At 34.9% G+C, this 23,050-nt stretch overlaps 3 protein-coding genes across 7 annotated transcripts in view; 1 reads left to right on the plus strand and 2 right to left on the minus strand.

The window, feature by feature from the left end:
* Positions 1-5,821, minus strand: part of LOC130054685 (arpin-like) — a 16,552-nt gene extending 10,731 nt beyond the window's left edge. The window contains exon 1 of the mRNA XM_056165198.1: positions 5,656-5,821. Within this exon, the coding sequence (XP_056021173.1) occupies positions 5,656-5,747 (92 nt within the window). The 5' untranslated portion in view covers positions 5,748-5,821. The remainder of the gene's footprint in view (positions 1-5,655) is intronic.
* A 1,673-nt stretch (positions 5,822-7,494) lies between these two features.
* On the minus strand, positions 7,495-14,600 carry LOC125673910 (uncharacterized). Its single transcript, XM_056165177.1, has 12 exons — positions 14,184-14,600; positions 12,548-12,643; positions 12,331-12,428; positions 11,992-12,093; positions 10,526-10,627; positions 10,178-10,279; positions 9,541-9,747; positions 9,246-9,413; positions 8,979-9,167; positions 8,525-8,800; positions 8,253-8,432; positions 7,495-8,126 (listed from the first exon to the last, which is right to left on the minus strand). Exons 1-12 carry the CDS (start codon positions 14,188-14,190, stop codon positions 7,620-7,622), a joined length of 2,034 nt encoding a protein of 677 aa, XP_056021152.1. The 5' UTR covers positions 14,191-14,600; the 3' UTR covers positions 7,495-7,619.
* A 90-nt stretch (positions 14,601-14,690) lies between these two features.
* Positions 14,691-23,050, plus strand: part of LOC130054680 (transport and Golgi organization protein 1 homolog) — a 31,633-nt gene continuing 23,273 nt past the window's right edge. For 3 of the 5 annotated variants that reach the window (XM_056165161.1, XM_056165162.1, XM_056165164.1), the window contains exons 1-7: positions 14,691-14,899; positions 15,227-15,360; positions 17,663-17,752; positions 18,880-19,024; positions 19,305-19,333; positions 21,429-21,900; positions 22,549-22,662. In XM_056165161.1, coding sequence (XP_056021136.1) covers positions 14,761-14,899; positions 15,227-15,360; positions 17,663-17,752; positions 18,880-19,024; positions 19,305-19,333; positions 21,429-21,900; positions 22,549-22,662 — 1,123 coding nt within the window. In that variant the 5' untranslated portion in view covers positions 14,691-14,760. Of the gene's footprint in view, positions 14,900-14,972; positions 15,093-15,226; positions 15,361-17,662; positions 17,753-18,879; positions 19,025-19,304; positions 19,334-21,428; positions 21,901-22,548; positions 22,663-23,050 lie in introns of those variants that run through there. The other 2 variants (XM_056165166.1, XM_056165165.1) reach the window with 2 other exon arrangements.

A 23,050-nucleotide genomic window follows, 5' to 3' on the forward strand; every position in this document is an offset into this window, starting at 1 on the left:
ATAATTTTAAATAGACCTGAGTTACATCCATGGGTTAAAAGCATAAGAGGAATATTAAAATCCCGCATTAGACATATTAAAACAAAACTACGTACCATCTATCCTTCTGTGTTTAGTAAACCAGAAGTGATAAAAGAATTAGATAGGTTACATGAGGAATATGTTTTGGTTCCAGCTGACAAAGCTTGTAACAACATTGTCTTTGTTTGTAAGGCTCATTATTACAACTGTATTTAAACGAACTTGGCATTAATTCCACTTTTGGTAATCGTACTTATACTCCAACTGCTCTTTCAAAAGATGAAATTCTTCAAAACCATGCTTCAGTTTTTTACACATTTAATATCTCAGTCAATGGGTCGAATGAATATGAGTTACCGTACCTATACTGGATTCCTAAACTACATAAAAACCCTTACAAACAAAGATACATTGCTGGATCCAGTAAGTGCTCTACCAAGCCCCTATCTTTGCTCCTCACGAAAATATTAACAGCTGTGTAGGAGAAACTTCAAACTTACTGTGAGACTACTTATGCCAGATTGGTGGTGTTAATCAAATGTGGATTCTAAAAAATTCTAAAGAACTTTGAGTAAACTTGAAATCGCAAAACTTTTCCCAAATCAATAACATCAAAACCTATGACTTTTCAACACTTTACATGACCATTCCTCACAATAAATTAAAGACTAGACTTTTTGACATCATAGACAGTTGCTTCTTCAACAAAAATAGAAAACGGAAATATTCATATCTAGTGATCAGTCATCTAAAAAATTACTTTGTTAAACACCGCTCTGATAATCCACCCACAAGTACTCTGAAGTTGAAATAAAAAATATGCTAGAGTTCCTCATTGACAATATCTTTGTGGTTTTTGGTGATCAGGTCTTCCAACAGTCTGTTGGAATACCCATGGGCATGAATTGTGCTCCTTTGTTAGCTGACCCATTTCTATATTCATATGAAGCAGAGTTTATTCAAAAACTTTTACGTGAGAAGAAAAATTCTCTTGCTGTGGCCTTCAATTTGATTTCGAAATAAAAGACACCACAGAGTCATCCACTTCTGCTTCATACTTAGATATTTTATTGAAAGTAAACATTATTGGCAAAATGACAACTCAAATGTTTGACAACCAGGATGATTTTAGCTTCTCCGTCGTCAACTTCCCATATTTATGTAGCAATATTCCATTATCACCTGTATATGGTGTTTATATCTCTCAACTGATTCAATACGCAAGAGCTTGTTCTGCGTATGGTCAGTTTTTAAATCGAGGCAAGCTCGTAACTGACAAACAAGTTGATGGTACAGGGATTTTAACAGTCTCGATTGAAGTCAGCGTTTCGCAAATTCTATGGTCGTTATAACGATCTAGTTTGTCAATACAACCTATCATTGGGTCAAATGCTGTCTGATGTGTTTCATACCGATTGTTAGGCGTAATTGGCACACTGATTTTGACTACAGATAACTCCGTTTACCTGATCAGGATATAAGGATCACGGCGGGTGTGACCAGTCAACAGGGGATGCTTCCTCCTCCTAGGCACCTGATCCCACCTCTGGTGTGTCCAGGGGTCCGTGTTTGCCCAACTATTTATTTTGTATTGCTTATAGGAGTTATGAGATTGATCACTGTTCGTTATCTTCACCTTTCATCCACTAGCCCTTACCAACTTTCCAGAAAAATCTGATAGTTTCTCCATATTTGGATACTTAATTCAAATGAAAAACATTAAGTTTGAACTGAAACATATTTAAATGTCTCAAATTTTTTTTAGTCTCGTCATACAACGTGATGCTTTTATTTTCAAACACATTTTCTGTTTCTTTGAATTCTGTCCAGCACAGAAATTCTTTAGTCCATTTAGAATAAAATGAACTCAACAGTTTTTAATTAAATTTCTATTTCATAAGCCCTACTTTGTTTCTTCCCAACATTTCCTTTTTTCTCTTGGGACATCTTTCCTTGAGGACAAGAAGTCATATTTGAATATAGAGACATATCCGCACATTTGTCAAGACCAAAAAAAATGGTTGTTTACAACGTAATCTATTAATTTGGTAAACACTAGCTTAATGTATTTATTGAAGATACCTAAACACGTGTACGTGTTTATCACTTCCTAACATCTATTGGTTGTTAGCATTGTCACCTAGTCAGGTGACATTAATATTCATAGCACGGGTTGTTTGAGCCTGTGTAAGGTATTTCATACAGGTAAAGCCATTCGAAGGCTCTTTCTCGGGCAGTCCGTTTAGTCCCACCCACCCGCCCAATGCTGTGTACTGTGAATTTTATATTTTGTTATTCTTTATTTGTAGAATTCGGAGAGAAGTGCATAAAGAGTGCATACACTTTGTATAATTGTGTACTGAATTATTTGAAACAATTAAACCGCACATAAGTCTTAGAGCACTTCACATCCTATCTAACGTGTTAATTGGTGTTTATTTTATAAATGTTTTATGTTTGTTTGAGTGAAACAAATAAGAACATAATACTTAATTCAAATAAACTGATTTAAAAAAAAAAATGAATTCAATTTATATACATGTATATCTATTTATTCAAAACATAACTTTACACACATTGAGTAGATGTCGTAAAACATCATTTCCGACCGTGACTTATTTATTAGAACTAAGAATAGAAATTATGTCACCACGCGTTTCAAAATTGTTTGCAAGCTCTTTACAGTTATGTTTTTAGTTAAGAAAAAAATATCTAAAGGTTTAATTAAAGTGAAGTTTCTTGTTTATTTTTTCAACACGAGCAGTCGGACTAGTAAATCAACATTTTACCCGACTGGATCTATCATTTAGTAGACTCAGTTGGTCACACGTGCCTTAGTGTCAAACCCTGGCTAAGTTTGGTTGGAATAAGTCCAGTGGTTCTGGAGAAAAAGTAAAAAATGTAAAAAGTTTACAGACAGACAGACGACGGAAAGCAGGCAATCAGAAAAGCTCAGGTGAGCTAAAAATATCACAGAAGCATAAGTATTTACATTTCCGATGTTTTTTGCATATCAAGCATGTTGAGCATTAATGCTTACTTTCATTTCTGTCAGAATTCCCTGCCGTTAAAATAGACGAACGTACTACATGTATATTTATTAAGATATTCGTACATGCATTGTTCACAACTGCAATGCATTAATGAGGAATGGCTATCATTATAATCTGTATATACATTTATCAACATTCAATGTAAATACTTGATTAAGATATAAATTTCATTTTAAATAAAATACATGAGGGTATGAACTCACGCTTCATGCCGCCATACTTCATAAAGCAAAATTTTAACTCAAGATGGCAAATACTGTATCCAGTGGAACTTTAAACTATATGATCTAGATTACGCAGATATTGCCCTCCTATCAAGCAAAACCACATCAAACTGAAATCTGATGCATTACACACAGGACATAACAATTTTAAATGGAAGAGCATCTGAGGAAGTTGACACCTTTTTATACCTAGGTGCGAGCAAAGAAAGAGATGTGCAGAAGACTGGGTCGTGGATCATAAAGTGTAAACTGACCAAAAGCAGGTTATATTGCATAATATGCCCCATAATTAAGTACACTCTACAATTAGTCAACTTCTGAGAAGTACAAAATGTTATAATCTATTTTAGTGTACGGAGCAGAGACCTGCATGGAAAAACCCAAAGTAGATGAAACCTTGACACCTTCCTTCCCAAGTGTTTTAAAAAGAGAATATTCTAGCCTGAAAAAATTATAAGATGAAAGAGTCAGAGAATTAAGCTAGCCAACATGGCAAAGATCAACAACTTACATCATAAAAACAAGGAGATGGATAGGGTATGTACTAAGAATGAGAAGTGATAACCATGTCAGAACAGTCTACTATATTGGACATCTGAAGGGTGAAAGAAGCAAGGCAGAACAAAGGAAGCATGGAGAAGAGAGAAAGGAAACAACTGGGATTCAGGTAGCATGATGCTGCTGTCAAGAAAGCCATAGATGCTGTCTGACGTGTTTCATACTGATTGTTAGACCGTTTGTGGCACACTGATTTTAACTATGGATAACTCTGTTTACCTGATCAAGATATAGGGTTCATGGCGGATGTGACTGGTCAACGGGGGATGCTTACTCCCCCTAGGCACCTGATTCCACCTCTGCTGTGTCCAGATGTCCGTGTTTGCATCTATTTGTATCTATTTTGTATTGCTTACGGGATTCACGAGATTGATCACTGTTCGTTATCTTCACCTTTCACAGAACAGAATGGAGAGGAATTATCCATAGCCCAATTCTCAACATGGAAGACAGATCTGATGATGATGAAGATGATAAGATTCAAAGATATTTTCCACAATGGTACAATTCATATATAACAAAGAAAGACAAAGGAGTTTGATATTTGTTGGAGATATTTTATCCTCATTGACAAATAAATACATAAAAATGTGTTTTCCCGCAATGTCAGATGGTACATAAAGATCTAGGTTCTTTTAGGCATTATATAAACATGCGTAAGTAATGTGTGTGCACACAAATTACTTCTACATCTCACCACCCATTATGAGACATCATGATGTAACTTGTAAGGTCTATATATATGTAACAGGAAGGGAGAAAATGCAATGGACTAGACAGGGATTCGAACCTGGGCCCCCTGAATCTCTAGTCAGGTGCTCTACCAACTGAGCTATCTGGCCACCGGCGATTGAACCCGGCTGACCGCTACATTCCTCCCTCCTTAAATGTCTTCACATCTGAAGACATCAACCCAGGATCTTTATCCCCTGGCAGGCATTTTCACCTGTCAGTTCCAGGGGCTGGTCTACAGCACCAATTTAAATGTAACATAGGAGAGAGGAGAAAATCTTTGGCTGGACCGGAAATCAAACCCGGGACCCCTGCATTACTAGTCAGGTGCTCTAACCACTGAGCTATCCAGGCCAATATCCACAGTCCGTATAGCCCTAATTACTACATTCCTCCCTCCTTAAATTCTCTTCGCCCTCGAAGACACACACAACCCAGGTTCTTTTCGCCCCTGGCAGGACAAACTGCAAATCCAGGGGTGGTCAATGGCACCAAATGTAACAGGAAGGGAGAAAATGCAACGTACCAGACCAGGATTCGAACCCGGGCCCCCTGAATCTCTAGTCAGGTGCTCTACCAACTGCATATGAGCTATCTGGCCACCGGTGATCGAACCCGGCTGACCGCTACATATATATTTCTTTAATCAAAACTTATTCACTATTGTACAATAAACTATATGTCATATACTACACAAAATCTTCTCATGTTGACAAGTCTCTAACACTGCATTATCTGTGCCGCCAGAGACCACAGGTATCTGAATTTTAATCAGTAAATATATAAATAGAAAAAAGAAGAAAACTATATACCGGTATATCTATATGTATTTATATATATGGAGTTTTTTCTCTTTTTTTCTATTTATATCTATTTACTGATTAAAATTCAGATACCTCTGCTGAGACATACATGTGTTAATTACCTAGTAAACACATCATTTCAGATCTAATAATGATGCTGGTATAGAGTTAGCACACATACAATATTATTCACGATGAAGGCTATGCCTCTCGACTTCTCTAAAGAGAATAATACAATATATGCATTCAGCAATAGCTGCCTACCTTGAGTGTTTTTTAGGATCCCATTTGTTTGGAATGTTGACACTGATTACAGGCAAATTATGCAAAGGTTTATTGTCATATATCCTGCTCATCCTGTCTCACGAAATTCTTCTGTGGTAAAAATCAGGAAATATTTTTACACTTATGAGAGTGGTCGCCCTTGTAATGGGTAGTCTCAAAATGCATTTATAGGCATTGTAGATACCGACTCTATTTAGTTATCATTTGCCAGATTTGCAGATGGATATTAAATTTCAATGTAATGTATGTATGGGCCCAATACTGGAATAAACTTATCTTATCTTAATGTATGTAACACCAGGAGCACTTAAAAATACCCTACGGTCACCAATGTCTATGATCATCAGTGGGCCGTGGGGTAATAAAGCAAATTATTCATTAATGCCAAATCAGTAGGTCCTATACATGAATTACGGACGTTTCGGGAGCCCGACGTTTCGGGACCCGGATGTTTCGGGACTAGACAACACGTTTCGGGACTTCGATTAACTTGTTTCGGGACTTCAGGTAACACGTTTCGGGACTTCATAATAATTTTGTTAGACAATGACTAGATACTTGTTAAACTTTGTTTTATGTTTAAAAATGGAATATTGGACAATTTGCAGTTTAGTAGACAAACAACAGATACCAGTATGGGTGTACAATAAGTTCACAGTACTGTACCTAAAACGAAAGATCCTTGATTGTTTATAATAGTCTGTTATAAATATATTTGTATATAAATGCTTCATATTTTAAAATTATTTTCAAAATCCTTTCATTTGCATTACTACCCATTATTTTAGCTTTTGTAGACTGCTATATATTATTTATTTTATTATTATATTTTTTCCTAATTTTTATTTATAACAGTTATGGTGCTTCTTAACAATTCACTGGTGTGGTTTAGATTCAGTGCTTAAATTTTACAGTGAAAGGCATTTGTTTATTTTGTATTTAATTCTTAACTTCTCAAATTGTCCTTTGTGATATTTGTATTCTATTTTGTCTGTGATAGTCGGGTTAAGAGCTCTGTAGAGCTAATAATATTTGTTTTATGCTTGTACACGGTGCCAACTTTAAATAAAACTTCAAGAAAAAATAATAGAGGGGGGAAAAAATCCTGACAATATACGTTTGTAATCTGAGGGTTGTTGACTCATTGTCGGGCGGATAAAACTGCAGGAAATTTAGACAGGATGCGATTTGTTTATGTTCATTGAAAATATATACATATCATCAATACAAAGATAAATCACATTCAAGTTGTATATAATTTTTTTTTTTTTTTTACAAAATTTGTCCCAACAAATGTTACCATTAATGTTGTATGAAAGGTCGTTTATTTGTTGTTTATTCTATCCCCTCGAAAAGAGCAAAATGGAAATAATGTTTTGTTGCATATAACATTATATGAGAAAAATCACTGACTTCATTTGAACATATTTCAATGTTATGATATTGTCAACGAGAATCATTATCAGTTTCTCTCCAATTATAAGACTATAGTGGAATATTTATTAATCTGTCATATTGACCTTAGTATAGGGACATGAACACAATTTGAGCCAAAAAAATTCAAAGTTTATCTTTCCATTTTTAATGTTTAGATTAGGTATTTCTAATTGATGGCAAAAATTTGAATATCAGTGGTCAAGCTCACAATTCACAATAAAAATGAAAAAATAAAATTTGAAAATTTTCAGCTCAAATCATGCCCATGCCCCTGTGATGAGCATCAATAAGTGTAGTGCTTTAATTGCTTACTTTTCTTATCTATGTAGTGCTTTGCTTGCTATGCAAATTGATTATCAGTAAAGTAAAAACCAAATGAAGCATTTTTAAATGTGGTTTATTTAGCATTACTTATGTCAAACAAACGTTTACCATTATACAGTTTCAATCAATCAAATAAATAACATTTTCCCCAACACCGCTGAATTAACACTTAACACAACACATCAAATGTCAACAGGTCCATATAAGTATGAGCACTTTCTCAGCAGCTGGGTGGTGCTGATCTGTCTGCAATTGTATTCCTCCCAAAGTTTGAAGAGTTTGCCATTGAGTCTGGAGGAATGTTTCCTGTGTAGTCTCTCCATCTTTCCTTCTGTCAGCAGCCTGGCCTGCATGGGGATGGCAGTGGCCTCCTTGCACAGTTCTTGTAATAGGAGGTAAAATGGGACTCGTCCTCTGGAGTTCATTCTGGAGTTGATTCGGTTGTGCCAACCTTCTAGATCGTTGTTTGTTCTCACAGAGGCCATAAATACACTCCAGTTCTTCACATGAAATATTGAATTATTAAACCACTGCCTCCAAACATATCCCATGAATTCATCCATGGTGTCAGTTCTAACTCGTTGATCCAGCTGATGAAAGACTGGCTCAATGTGTTCTGGAGGGAGGAATGGTAGGGCCATGACCTGCCTCACAAAACGATGTACATCTCCTTTTTCGTTGTAAGCTCTCTAAAACATGAAATTTTTGTAATTAGCAACCCTTATTTAAAAGCTTTTTTTAATAAAAATTATCAAAATGAATAGCAGTAAAAATATTTGTGCCATTTCTGGAACGAGTTATGTAAATAGATATACCTGTAGTCCTAACTCTTGGACTTTGCGATACAAGGCCTGTGTCCAATGGAAGACACATCCTTGTATCACAGCCCATGGAAATCGATCCTGGATGGCCCGCCACATGGCTGATTCAAAATCCACAACAAACCCCTGCAGGGAAATCTGTCGAGGAAGGAGTCGGTCAATGGCCCGGAGAATCTACAAATATTTGAAATCAATTAATTCATTGTTTCCACACTTGTTGTCAATAATCAATGTTGAACAAAATAAAGCTAAATGTACATATATACTTCATAATAATCCTCCTTCCTCTTTCTTGACATGAAGCAAAATACCAAAGGCACTTGCTTCATGTGTTGCCCACTCCTGATGAAGCTGTGAATGGTAAACAGTTGAGTCCAAGAATTATTGACCACATGGAACGTTGCATCCATGTACCATGTCCTGGCTTGTGATAAGAGGTCCAACTGATGTTGGGTATACATCAGGAGGTGGCGATATCCAGATGCATAGACATCCAAGGTTTGGAAGGCTGGCATCTGACTTTCCAAAAAGTCTCGATCAAGCTGAAATTAAGTTATTTTGACACAATTAAAATAGATGTTGGTTTTATTGAATTGAAAATATAGAATTAAATTTCTTATGATGTTGTAGGTCTTCTGTTTGTGTTAAATATTTTTGGAGATTTTTTCAAGGTATCTTCTAATATTCTATTGCATTAATTATTTTCATAGATAAACATACCTCAAAATTCAAATCTCTTGGATCCTTGGGTCTCATGTTGAGTCTTGCTCTGTTTACAATCCTGATCAGGTTGGATGGTTTTGGTCTGCTGGCAGGAGGAGCATCAATATCACCTGTCTCTGCCATCGCCTCCTCTACAATCCTTGGGGCTGACTGAGTGAAGATATTCATAGATGCACTCTGCTTTACCTATAAAATATCATTTGGTTGACATTATTGCTGCACATTTCTAAAATCCTACACACAGGCATTTGAAAATGTACCTACCTTGCTTGTTATTTGCACAGCTAGATGAATTCCTGGCTCTGCCGGATGGTTGTGTTTCTTCCCTCCCTCATTGAAGTCATCTCCCCGCTGAATTACTGTGGCTGGACAGGGTTGAGTCTTCCCTCTCTTGTTGCACCTCCAGTATGCATAGTTATCTCCTTTTGTCCTCTGAAATTAATTAATAAACTTGTATATTTTTAAATCTCTTCACCATTAATGATATCATTAACTAAATAATTATTTATTAAGCATTTGATTTCAATTAATTATACAGTAAAAAGACATAAGTTGTTACCCTCAATGTGTACTGGAATCCCCTTTTGTCTATAAGTTTCTGCTTCCCTCGTTTGGTACCACAGTCAATCATCTGGTACTCCGGCCGAGGATCTTCAGTTTGCTGAGGTATATCCTCAATGGCATCTTCTTGGATGGACATTTCCTGAACTGGGTCTGGTATTGCATAAGAGCCATCAGCATTAAATGACTGATCATCAGGTGCAAACTGGAATAAATATATGATATGAGTATATAATTATAATTCATAATTATATATATATATATATATATATATATATATATATATATAGGTAAAAAATAAAAAAGATACACGAAGAGGTTTAGTAAAGTTTTAGGGCTTTCATTTCAAATCTTCAGAAAATTTGAAATGAAAGCGCTAAAGCTTTACTAAACGTCTTCGTGTATCTTTTACCTATACTTTTACCGATCATTGTGAAAAGTAACTATTATTATTGTTGTTATTATATTATATATATATATATATATATATATAGATAAAATTTACATATTATGTTTAACTACATTATCATTACCATAGAACCAGTAACTGGTCATTAGACCAGAGTTAAAACACGAACAAATTGTTCTTCAGTTGTTTCATCTCATATTCATAATATCATATGTTGAAATCTTACCATAGATTCATCCTCCTGTTCATCTTCATCATCGGGTTCAGCAACTGATGAACCAAGGGAGGCTATAGACACGTGAAATGTGGCATCAGCTGCAGCTACAGGCTGGAAAAATATATATATAATATGATATATAATTTACATATTATGTTTAACTACATTATCAGACCGGTAACACGGTCGAAATATTTCTACAAAGTGTTTAGAGTTTTTTTTTTTTTTTTTTTTTTTATATCTATCTATCTATCTATCTATCTATCTATCTATAATTAAACATAAAGAAACTGCTCTTCATTTCTTTCATCTCATATTTATTATAATATTACATTTTGTATAATATTAAATTCTTACCATAGATTCATCCTCCTGTTCATCTTCATCATCGGGTTCAGCAACCGATGAACCAAGGGAGGCTAAAGACACGTGAAATGTGGCATCAGCTGCAGCTACAGGCTGAAAGAATATATATAAGTTGACTATACTTGTTACATTTATAACGTACATATATCGTGGAGCACAGTGTATGCCAGTATTATATAATTCTGAGTATATTCATGAAGTAGATTGATTTTATCGGTGTCCAGTGAAATGTCCTTATTCTACAAAAGCGCCTTTTAAAAACATTTCTACCATATTTTTATGTCTTATTTCTAAGCATTATTCCAACGCGAATATTTTAATGAATGTAACTTACAGAAAGTACATAAAATTTACTATATAGAATATACATTTCATTTTGTCCCGCGTCCCACATGTGTTGGTACTCCAGAAGAGTAGAGGAAGCCTCTCTCTATATATAATAGAGTAAAATACAATTTTTCGCATATGAATATTAAGATTCCTCGCATATAAATCAAAATTTTCGCATATAGATGTCAAGATTAGCGAAACGAAACCTATCGAAACTGGGACCCTTGTTTCATACGACATGCCTGCTGTTGTGGGCACGATGAAATAAATACAGTACTATACTTTGGAGTATTTCTAAGTATTCATAATTTTTATGAATGTACACTATACACGTACAAAGATTTATTTTGACGATAAATCATGCATGTGCTTTAATTATGATGTTACAGCTTGGAGATAATGAATTCGTTTAAAATGTGACGTTGCTTTCGTGATTATTTTGCCACAATTTATGACGTTATAAGCGTAACGTAAAGTGACACCAGTACCGTGCGCGACGTCTATACAACTTCCTTGTGTGTCAAATAAACGTAAAACTATCCTACATGTGTATAAAGTATAACATTTATTCATGAATTACAGTTTATTCTAGTAATTCCGAAGTTAATACTACATCTTATCATTGATTAGATTAAAGTGAAATGTTCGTTACTATAATTGCTGGTATCTTCTAATCTCTCGATTGTGAATATATTTTAAAACGGTTTAAGGAATGAACTTCAAACTGAATATGAATCAAAAAATCAAAATACAAAACATTTGAAACACATAGCAAAAAAGAATGTGGCAACAATTTTCGTTATTCAAATGTTCGTTTCATCAATGCGAGAAGTGATTAAAAATCGAATGGCTTTTATCGGGTTTGATGTTCTATGTGTTCATCAATGAAGTACGTGGTCCCTTAAGCATCCATGGCGCTATTTTTACAATTTCAGAAACTGTATCCACTCGGTGGTATATTTTTGAAAGTTGTATGAAACGTCATTTTCATTACTGTACTGTAGCCGGGTCATTTGATTGTCAGCACGTCGCCGGGTATACCCAGCTAAAGTTCGAGTTGGCCTGATTTTTCAGAATCAAGTATGCTAATTATAATATTACATTTTGTATAATATTTAAAATCTTACTGTAGATTCATCCTCCTGTTCATCTTCATCATCGGGTTCAGCAACTGATGAACCAAGGGAGGCTAAAGACACGTGAAATGTGGCATCAGCTGCAGCTACAAACTGAAAGAATATAATATATTTTTATAGAAGTGTCTAGTAGGGATTCATCTACTGAGTGTTCCTGACATGAAGAATTAATTCATCCATTTTTAAACCTTAATTGTCCTATGTGGAAGCAAATGCCAAGGATATTTCGTTTCTAATTTCCAATTATATGTTCTTAATTATTTCAAGATGTTTAATACAAATGTTCTTAATGTTAATTTGCATTCACGTAAATATAACGTATACCAGTACCTCTTCTGTATCAGTAGGAGTTTCCAAGCACCGGGTGCAAACCCACTGGAGGTCTTCTTGCTGTTTCCCTATTCGTCTATACTGGTCACGGCTGATTCCTGTCATATTATTAAAATTTGTGTTCTTTTACATTGTTCATTTGATGGAATTTTTTAATCATCATTATACATCTGCTTTCCATTCTTATTTTTCATTAAGTAAAAGAATAAAATCATACCAGTATTACATGTTCTGTGTTGCCATAGTTCACATCCATCACACTGTATGGCCTCTTGTCTGGGGCGAACAATCTTATTGCATGCAATGCATTTGTCTGTGAGAATAAAAAAATAAAATAAATGCACAAATAATTGTAATAATAACTTACATTTTAACTAGCCGATAATTTTATTGTATGCACGTGAAATCCCGACATCTACATCAACTATTTATAATATTTGATACAATATTATTATTTTTCTATAAAGCTACATTGTAAGTACCTTTTAAAAAGAAATTAAAATATATTTACCCATTTACATGTAAACTGCATATGGTTAGGACTCTGATTATGCACGAAAATGAAAAGTACTGTCGCCAAAACATGTATATATATATTTTTTATTTCAGTATCAGTGATATCAAATTAACGCATAACATAAGGAATATGAAATGTTTTATAGCGGTTTTCCAATTCGATACGACGTTGCTCAGAACCAGTACATGTGGTTCTATAAGATGTAATAACATTTTTATTTATAATAGATAATTTGAATAGAAGAATTACATATTTATGTTGGTAACGTACATAGCATCTGCAATTAACGTAAGATGCAATTCTGGGAGAACTTGTTACTTTTTATTTGCGACTCTATAAAATATCAAGCATGTAGAATCGAGGAGTGGGGATGGGAGCTGCCCCCCTTTTGTTAAACAATGGGCATATTATAATGCAAATAGAGATATATTTCAATTACTTATTGAAAAAAATATATCAGAATTGCTATTATTATTACAAATGTAGAAAACGTAGTCAATATTAATATTTGATATATGACATTTAAGCGTAACAATAGCGTAACAATAGAATGTCATGCCAGAAATATTTTTTCTCCGTCCAAGGAGTAGTTTTCCAGCTACATGGAATATATACCCCAAGACTCTGTTTCCATTCATGTTTTCAAAGTTGAAGGCGGTGCTTATTTCCTCGGTCTTTAAATTGTGGCATATGAATTTTCGTTTTGAAATGCCTTTTGCTATAGTAACTATGTCACCTCTATTTTTCTGTTATTTAGGATTATTTATCTATATGAAAGAAGGGTAACATTAGACTACTACATTCTTTCAGAAAATAGAAACATGGAATGCACTTATTATGGATGACAGAGAATGGGTGTGTTTCATATATAAATCACTAGAACAGTTGCAGGCCATATCTTTTTACCATCAACAATTAAGTTATGGAATGATGTCTATAGATCAGAGAAAATGTTTGGTTTTTTTTTTTTTACCAAAAATTAACACAATTAAAAAAACTAAGAGATCTAAAGATTTAAAATATATTTTAGAATATTTTAGCAATAAGGAACAATGTGGTGCATGTATGTTCACATGTGACATACAACTAAATATACACTGTACAACAAAATTGATCTGAAATTGAAATTAATGACGAATTACCCATATTTTTTTGTCAATGTTCGTTAGTTAAAATGCTTAAAACAAAGCTGGTATCATCTATAACAATCCAACCATTGAGTGGGACATAAAGATAAGATATACTATATCCTTTTTATCTAATTTAATATATATATATATATATATATATATATATATATATATATATATATATATATAATTCAATTCATACTGACCTGACATCGTTGGTTTTCTCTTCAAGAATCTCTTCAGAAATGAGATGTGAAGCCCTCATTGTGTACCAGGGGAGATGTGAAGCCCTCATTGTGTACCAGGGGCTCTTCATTATCTCCTCCTAATTAGCACCTAGTCACAGAATAGGGAGAAGGATATGGATGTTGTTGTTTTTACAATTTACACATTCAATGGAGGGCCCATTTAAATTGCTTTGTTATACACACACCCCCAAAAGATTTTCAATTATTCAAAGTTTGTATATAATAGCAAATAAATGTATAATATAAAATTCAGATTAAAATAAAATAATGTATTATTAAATCAATTATAAATCAGTGCCAAATAAAAAATAATTGTTGGTGCCGAAACATCTTAAAGTAAGTGCCGAAACGTCTGGTACCGAAACATCTTGGTGCCGAAACGTCTTAATAATAAAGTGCCGAAACGTCTTGGTGCCGAAAAGTCCTGCACCCCTATACATATACTCTGACTGAATTGTATTTTGAGATGACCCCAAAATCGATACATTGGGAAACAGGAAATGAAATTAACAGCGCCAGCTGACGTGTACCAAGCATGAAACCCGAAAGGAAAACAGACGCTCCGAAAATCAAATACACAATTTTAGCTATATTGTATATAGGTTTATTTATAAATGAGTGTTCATCATCAAAGATATCGGATTTACGTCTATGTGGTGACAAAGAATGCAAGAGTAAGTCAGCTTTGCTAACATGGCTGAAAAAGATCGAGGTCCACCATATTTCGAATTTCCTCAGCATCCTCTCTGTCGTAGTAACGTTCTCAAATCGTCAGTTTTAGTGTGTGGAAATGTCTTGTTACAGCATAAAGGATAAAAACTCATTGCAAAAATCTTCCGACTTGCCGATCTTGAAATGAAATCGAAGGTTTCATTACATTAACAAAATCGACTACATGTATTAAATTCAAATTGTATATGGTTAAGCTGAGCTAGTATAAAATGATGGTAAAACTTTCTTAGATTAGTAATGATTATGCATCGTGATTCTTTGTTTTATAGCAACCTTATCCTATGGACGTACACTAGCTAAGCACATGCAAAATGATCCAATATTCCTGAACTTTGAGAGAAATGTGATGATTGAAATTACAAGTAAATCTGCTGGAGACCGGCCTGACTTCTGGGGTGGAAGGGTTAAGTATTACTAAATGTTTATATTTGAAACAAAATCCACATGTAATTTAATAGGGGTGAAACGATGCATCGCGATGCGGCTGAATTGCGATGTAGTGGTCTCGATTCGATGTTCGATTTATTCGGGGTCTGTTTTGGTTCGATACAGTTTTAGAATCATAGTACACATTGTTCTTGATAACACAGTTTCTGATTAGCCAATGGAATTGAAAATTGCCCAATCATCATACGAGTAAGCTTTGCTGTATCAAAATGGACGCAGTCGAGTTGAAAAATGCACCCCCAATGTATAAATCCTGGGTATGGCGACATTTCGGCTTTAGGACAAGTGATAAGAGTGTTGCTTTATGTTAAATGTTTTTACATTATGTGGAATTTATTTGCAGAGAGCAATAAATACAACGAAACATAAAAAAATCTTAGCATTATAAAGAATTTGGTACATGCTATTGTATCAAATCGAAAATCATCGAATGGAGACTAAAGTATTGAAAATCGAATCGAATCGAGAAGGTACTGTTGTTTTACCCCTATAATTTAACAGAATGGCTATGAAATTATGTTAAATTACAGAGATTTTCATGATGAATGAATTCTGAAGGACATTAAGTGGCTGTCACACTACGACATTTAGAATTAATGTATACCAACATATGTGTAACAGGAAGGGAGAAAATGCAATGTAGCAGACTGGGATTCAAATCTGAGTCTGGTCCATTGCATTTTCTCCCTTCACTTAATATGTTTGATGCCATAGACCAGTCCCTGGAACTGACAGGTGAGGGCACCTGCCAGGGGATAAAGATCCTGCAGGGTTGATGGCTCCAAGACGTTTAGAAGGGAGGAATGTGGCGGTCAGATGGGTTCAGTCACTGGTTGCCAGATAGCTCAGTTGATAGAGCAACTGATTAGAGATTCAGGGGACCCAGGTTTGAATCTTGGTCTGGTCCATTGCATTTTCTCCCTTCCTGTTATATATGCAAAATAAGCACACATGCTGGTATGTGTTGTTTATTTTAAGAATATGTTATTAACAAGTCACAAGCACACTGAAATACAGTGGTATAAGTTTTTATATACTGAATATGAACCAAGATTTTGTGCATGCATAATTTTTCACCATTTGCCAATGTTTTGCCTATAAGCTAGTGATAGGCTGCTGTATGCAACTGGTAAGTAATGCACAAATTTTCGCGTGTTACAAGAACGTTTCTCATATGTTGACTCACAACATGCTGGGAATTTGTATAGTGTGGGTGTAACTATGTCTGACTCACAACATGCTGGGAATTTGTATAGTGTGGGTGTAACTATGTCTGACTTGATGGCAGCATACCTTCTATTAAACTTGGAAACATGTATATATATAAAAGCACACATGCTTATATACACACACATATGCAAACAACACATACACACACATATATATATATATTCAACATTTTCCTCTCATGGTTATTGATTAAATTAAACTATCATATTGCATGAAAGTGGAAATTGACACAGTGCTTCTACTTTGAACCATTGATATTGATAAGTCATATGAAGGTGGAGATATTGTAAGTCAATGCAATGGGATATGAAATATGGGACTTTCGAGTTACGGATCACTCTGGCCTTTATAGCGCATTGAACATTATTGTAGGGGCATATGTCACTTGTAGGGAAATACATTTGAATAAATTATGTGAGTTGGCGAGGGAAATAAATCTGGAGGATGTAGAAATGAAACATTTGTCCTACAACTGATTACTATCACATGGCCGTGGTGTATAAACATTCTAATCAGTCGTTCCTGCACAGCGCAAAAATTCTGTATTAAAATCAGTGAATCGTGTCTAAACATCCACTTCATAGAAAATATAAAAGCTCAATGTATTGAATTTGAAATCTGAAATACAGTCAGCATACACTAGACAGACAAAATTATGCATATCATGTAAAACTATGGTTTATCTATGGTTAACAATCTTTATAAAATTTGATTGCTTGTCATACTTTTGGTGAATTACTGTAGATCGCCTTTATTTTGCGAGACCTTATTTTTGCAAGGATAAAATGATGTATTTATTCACAAAGCGTAACTTTTGTAAATCATTACTTATTATTGCTTAAGTCTTCTATATTGATGAGTTTATTCGCTAGAATTAGATTTTCGTTATGGACAGGTCTCGCGAAATTATGCGTGAATAATATTCTTGCAAATAAAATATGATTTACAGTAAAGTATTTTAAAACTTTGATATAATATTCATATAAACATTTGACAGGGTATTTATTGTGACATTTGTATGGTTACAGGTGGATGGAAAGACTGGCTATTTTCCAAGATCATTTGTGAGGGAATACAAAGTGGAAAACTCCTCTCCACAGTTTATTGTACCAACAGAGGTAATAGATAGAAAGTGGAAAACCCCTATCCACAGTTTATTGTACCAACAGAGGTAATAGATAGAAAGTGGAAAACCCCTATCCACAGTTTATTGTACCAACAGAGGTAATGACTAGAAAATAAGAAACCCTCTCCATAGTTTATTGTCCCAACAGAGGTATTAAATAGAAAGTGGAAAAGGCCTCTCCACAGTTTATTGTACCAACAAAGGTAATGAATACAAAGTGGAAACCCCCCTCCACAGTTTATTGTACCAACAGGGGTAATGAACAGTAAGAATGTCCAAACAACTTTACAGTTATGAAGACTATAGTAATAAAAAAGATAGAAATGGCAATCTGACAGGAAGGTGATCAAGACAAGGTAAAGCCCTTCAAGATTCTGAGAATTTACAAACGATGCAAGGAAAATTGTAATTCAGTGTGTAAAAGATTTCAAATTTGGTGGGATCATCACACAATTCAGTTGATCAAGTCTTTCTATATACATCAGACAGATAAATTTGGATTGATTGATTTTATATTGTTTAACGTCCCACTTGAGAATTTTCACTCATATGGAGACGTCACCATTGCCGGTGAAGAGCTGCAAAATTTAGGCACTTTCAGCCTTTGAGCTGGAAAGATCTTTATCATGCCACACCTGCTGTGACACGGGACCTCGAGTTTTGTGGTCTCATCCGAAGGACCTCCCCATTTAGTCGCCTTTTACGACAAGTAAGGTGTACCAAGGACCTATTCTAACCCGGATCCCCACGGGAGGATCACTTTGGAATGAAAATTTATTATTTTTTGGGAGGATTTAAATTTGTTTACATTTGGGAGAAATGTTTTTACTATTGTAACAGGATTATGCAAAGACAAGGTCTTTTGATTATCAAATTGGATTTTCCTCTCATATTGCAATTTGTTTGGGGGGGGGGGGATGATGCACATGCACTTGTAAATTTATACTTTATGAAAATTTAACATTACCGTAAGTCACTTGGTTATTGAGCATTATAGGGTTATTATCTTCGATGAAGATATGTAGTAGTTTTTGTAAAATTCAAACTTTGCCTCCGGTACATATATATAAAAACTTCTGAATGTAAGAAGACCATGGAATGTTATATTTGTTGTTGCAGATTTCTGACGGGAAGATAGTGGAGATGGAGATGAAGCCACCTCCAGACAAGGCTAAGGATGACACAGAGGTGGATGATGAGGAAGATCAGGATGACACAGAGGTTGAAGATGAGGAAGATGACATCTGGTGGGAGAATGATGAAGGTCAGTCTCTGTAAAGATGTATAGATCGACAGAAGGTTGCATATAGTGCACACACTGTACATAACACGCACCTTTGCATCATAAAAAATCCAATAGACTTATAAAACGGATGGACACTAGAATAATTTTATGTGTGTTACACAGAAAAAAACTAGTATGTATACTAGTGATGTTATGTAATTGTGCTACTGATAATATGTATTATCTATGTTTCGTCACTTTATTTTATTGTCTATCGAGTATACAGGAAAATAATGAAATTTTCCTTTCTGTTTTGCAGATAAAGAACAAGAAAACAAAGCTAAACAGGTACTTAATCTATAAAACAAAGCTAAACAGGTACTTAATCTATAAAACAAAGCTAAACAGGTACTTAATCTATAAAACAAAGCTAAACAGGTACTTAATCTATAAAACAAAGTTAAACAGGTACTTAATCTATAAAACAAAGCTAAACAGGTACTTAATCTATAAAACAAAGTTAAACAGGTACTTAATCTATAAAACAAAGCTAAACAGGTACTCGGTGGCTGAGTGGTTAGGCCATCAGACTCTCGACCGAAAGGTCATGGGTTCGAGTCCTGGCCGCGGCAGGGCTGACGTTGTGTCCTTGGGAAAGGCACTTTACATGAATTTCCTCACTCCACCCAAGTGTAAAAGGGGTACCTGGCTATAGACAGTGAAAGATATTGTTAGAATGCTAGTGCTCTAGCGCTTGCACTGTATCCTTCCTAGGAGGCTGAGAAAGTTCTAGATTGATATAAGGTCTGCCGGGGTAATAATGTACATTGATAATTGTAAAGCGCTTTGAGCAGCATACACTGGATAAGGCGCTATATAAAACCAATCATTATTATTATTATTATTATTATTAATCTATAAAACAAAGCTAAACAGGTACTTATTTTATAAAACAAAGCTAAACAGGTACTTAATCTATAAAACAAAGCTAAACAGGTACTTAATCTATAACTATTTGAGAATTTTGTCCACTCCCTTTGTTAGGATACTTCTGCCTTTTGACGGGTGTTGTTATTCCGCCTTTTGACGGGTGTTGTTATTCCGCCTTTTGACGGGTGTTTTATTCCGCCTTTTGACGGGTGTTGTTATTCCGCCTTTTGACGGGTGTTGTTATTCCGCCTTTTGACTGGTGTTATTATGGTTTGGGTTTCCTGTCTGTCCATCTCTCTGTCTGTTAGCTTATTCATATCCAAGTTATATCTTTCACCCCGTGAGGCCGAGGACTATCCAATCTGGTCAGATAATGCATCTTGGGGTGGATGGGTTATGTTGTGGCCCAAAACAAGGTCACTGTGGCCGCTTTCCGGAATTTCATGGCCATACATACTCAAATCGTGCACAAATCTTGCACCCATTAAGGTCTAGCTCCAATGAATCTGGTCTGCTGATGGATCTTTATGCATTATGTACATGTAATTCTAGACAGGTGTGTCATATAGACAGGTGTATCATATAGACAGGTGTGTCATATAGACAGGTGTGTCATATAGACAGGTGTGTCTTATAGACAGGTGTGTCATATAGACAGTTGTGTCTTATACCCTTTAGGAGTGCACATAATTTTTATCTCAAATGGCCTTTTCTTGGCTCATACTGTCATCCCTCAAAGTTCTTCACCTCTTGAAGTAATCTGTCCTGATTGTTTTCTCTTTATAGGTAAGCAAATTTACTCTCAAAGTAAAATTCAAGTCCTGTTACGTTTTACTCTTGACATCTCAAAAGTGCTTAATGTGTACACAAGCCATTGGTCACTCATGATCTAGCATCTTGTGGACTCTACATGAGGGATGGCCATTTTTTTAAAATCAAAACATTGCTTTGGGTCCTGGTAATTAGCACTGTCACTTTCCAAGGTATTCCAACCTATAGTTTTATTGGTCTGTTCTATGCTTGTTTGAAATTATCAATTAATCTAATTAAAGTTTAAAAGATAGATGATATTAATGAGATGCAAATGCTGATAAAAATATGTATATTTTTCCTCCATATTAAGTTTTAAGCATATTACGTAGTGTTACAAAATAAAAAAATTTGCCATGGTCAATCAGACAAGGTAAACAGAGTTATGTCCTGTTAGTGGAAAAGATAAAATTAGTCAATTAAAGTGCCAATTTCCAGACTGGAGAAACTTTAATCTCTTGGAAGATTTAATGTGGTCCTGTTGACTTCCAAGTTTTTGAGAGTCACCTGTAAAATCTGCAGAAGACCACAGTGTAGTAGTTTCCTCACACACGTACTGTGGTATAAATGTATGTATCTATACATGTACATGCAAATCAAAACAAAGAATGCACTGTTTAAGTGAGAGATGTGTTCTATAGACCTCTTAATTTGAATTTATATTTCAAAACTTCATTCCCAAGTTCCTATTTTGATTTTTAAGCAAGATAAAGAAAAGTCAGCTCCACCATCCCCAGATTCCCTGAAAGACACTGCCAAAACAGAGCAAAAAGAGGGAACAAGCAGAACTGAAAGTCAGGATTCAGACGGCCCAAAAGACACTGCCAAGACAGAGCAAAAAGAGGGAACAAGCAGAACTCAAAGTCAGGATCTAGACACTGCCCAGACAAAGCAAAGAGAGGAGAAAGTCACCGAAACCCCAGATTCAGATAGCCAGCATCAAGTAGGGGAAGAAAAGGACCTAGGGATCAAAACAAAGGTAGAAAAAACTGACTCTGTACTCAGTGGTGAGAAGGAAAGTACTACAGAAAAAATGGATTCTGTTTCCAATGATGAGAAAGACCCCATCCCAGAAAAACCTGATCCAGTTTCCATTGATGAAAAGGACCCCACAGAGGTGGAGGAGACAAAAGAAGTTCAAGACACTACAGAACATAAAATGGATAAAGAAGCAGGTATGTATTAAAAAATAATTTTAAACGTAGTTCTCACCAATTCACACAACTGTAAGGCATTTAACTCACAGGATTATAGGGCATTTAACTCACAGGATTTTACGGCATTTAACTCACAGGATTTTAGGGCATTTAACTCACAGGATTGTAGGACATTTAACTCAGGATTGTAAGACATTTAACTCACAAGCTTGTAGGACATTTAACTCACAGGCTTGTAGGACATTTAACTCACAGGATCATAGGACATTTAACTCAGGGTTGTAAGACATTTAACTCACAGGATTGTAGGACATTTGTCTCATAAGCTTGTAGGACATTTAACTCATAAGCGTCTCACAGATACATAGTACATTTGTCATCCATATATACATGTATTTCCTAGTGCAAAGCAGATTTACAAACACCTTTCAAGTAACATCTTTATAGTATTTAAAATGACAAAAAATTCTTACCTCCTACAAGGTTTACAAGCCTCCTTGATGCAAAAATCTACCATCACCCACACTAAGTCATTATATTGCCTTGAGTTTCACTGGTCTCATATTCATAGTCCAAATCTATTGCATGGCAGAAGTTCTAAAAGTGCTGTACAAACATGTAGAGAGAAGGTGGTGGGTGTACTGACTTTTTATCTATTGGTTTCAGGCAGTCAGATTCATGTTAAAAAGGAAAATCGGGTGAAGGAAAAGCTGGATGAATTAAGAGAGACACTGCTTTCATTTCATGATATTGATGATAAAGACAAAGTTGATATTGAGGGTAAAAGGCCACTAACAGTGAAACTATTTATGAAGTACTACTCACTTTCAATACTAGCAAACTACTAACTGTTTCTCCTTCAAATTTTTTATATTGATCTTTGATAAGAATATATATATTTAATGATAATTTGACTAAAACCTTTACTAATAAGATTGCTACCAAAACTGTTTTGACTAAAAATAGTATATTAACAAAATTGTTTGCAAAACTGGTGTAGCAACAAGATTACAAACAGAACTGATCAATACTAACACCATATAGCGAGTTTTTTCCGCGGGTCTAAAATTTGGTGATTTGCTGGCTTGAAGGTATGCTAATAATTTTAGTGGAATAAATTTTGGCAGACAGGGAATAGTTATCTCTCTTGCAAATACTGAAGTTGCAA

This window comes from Ostrea edulis, chromosome 5, assembly GCF_947568905.1.
Source record: "Ostrea edulis chromosome 5, xbOstEdul1.1, whole genome shotgun sequence".
NCBI classification, from domain to species: domain Eukaryota; kingdom Metazoa; phylum Mollusca; class Bivalvia; order Ostreida; family Ostreidae; genus Ostrea; species Ostrea edulis.

Coding starts and splice junctions, on each gene's coding strand:
- LOC125673910 (XM_056165177.1), bottom strand. Junction 8,801..8,978: donor CAAGAGATTTGAATTTTGAG/GTATGTTTATCT, acceptor ACTTAATTTCAG/CTTGATCGAGACTTTTTGGA. Junction 8,433..8,524: donor GGAAGGAGGATTATTATGAA/GTATATATGTAC, acceptor AAATATTTGTAG/ATTCTCCGGGCCATTGACCG.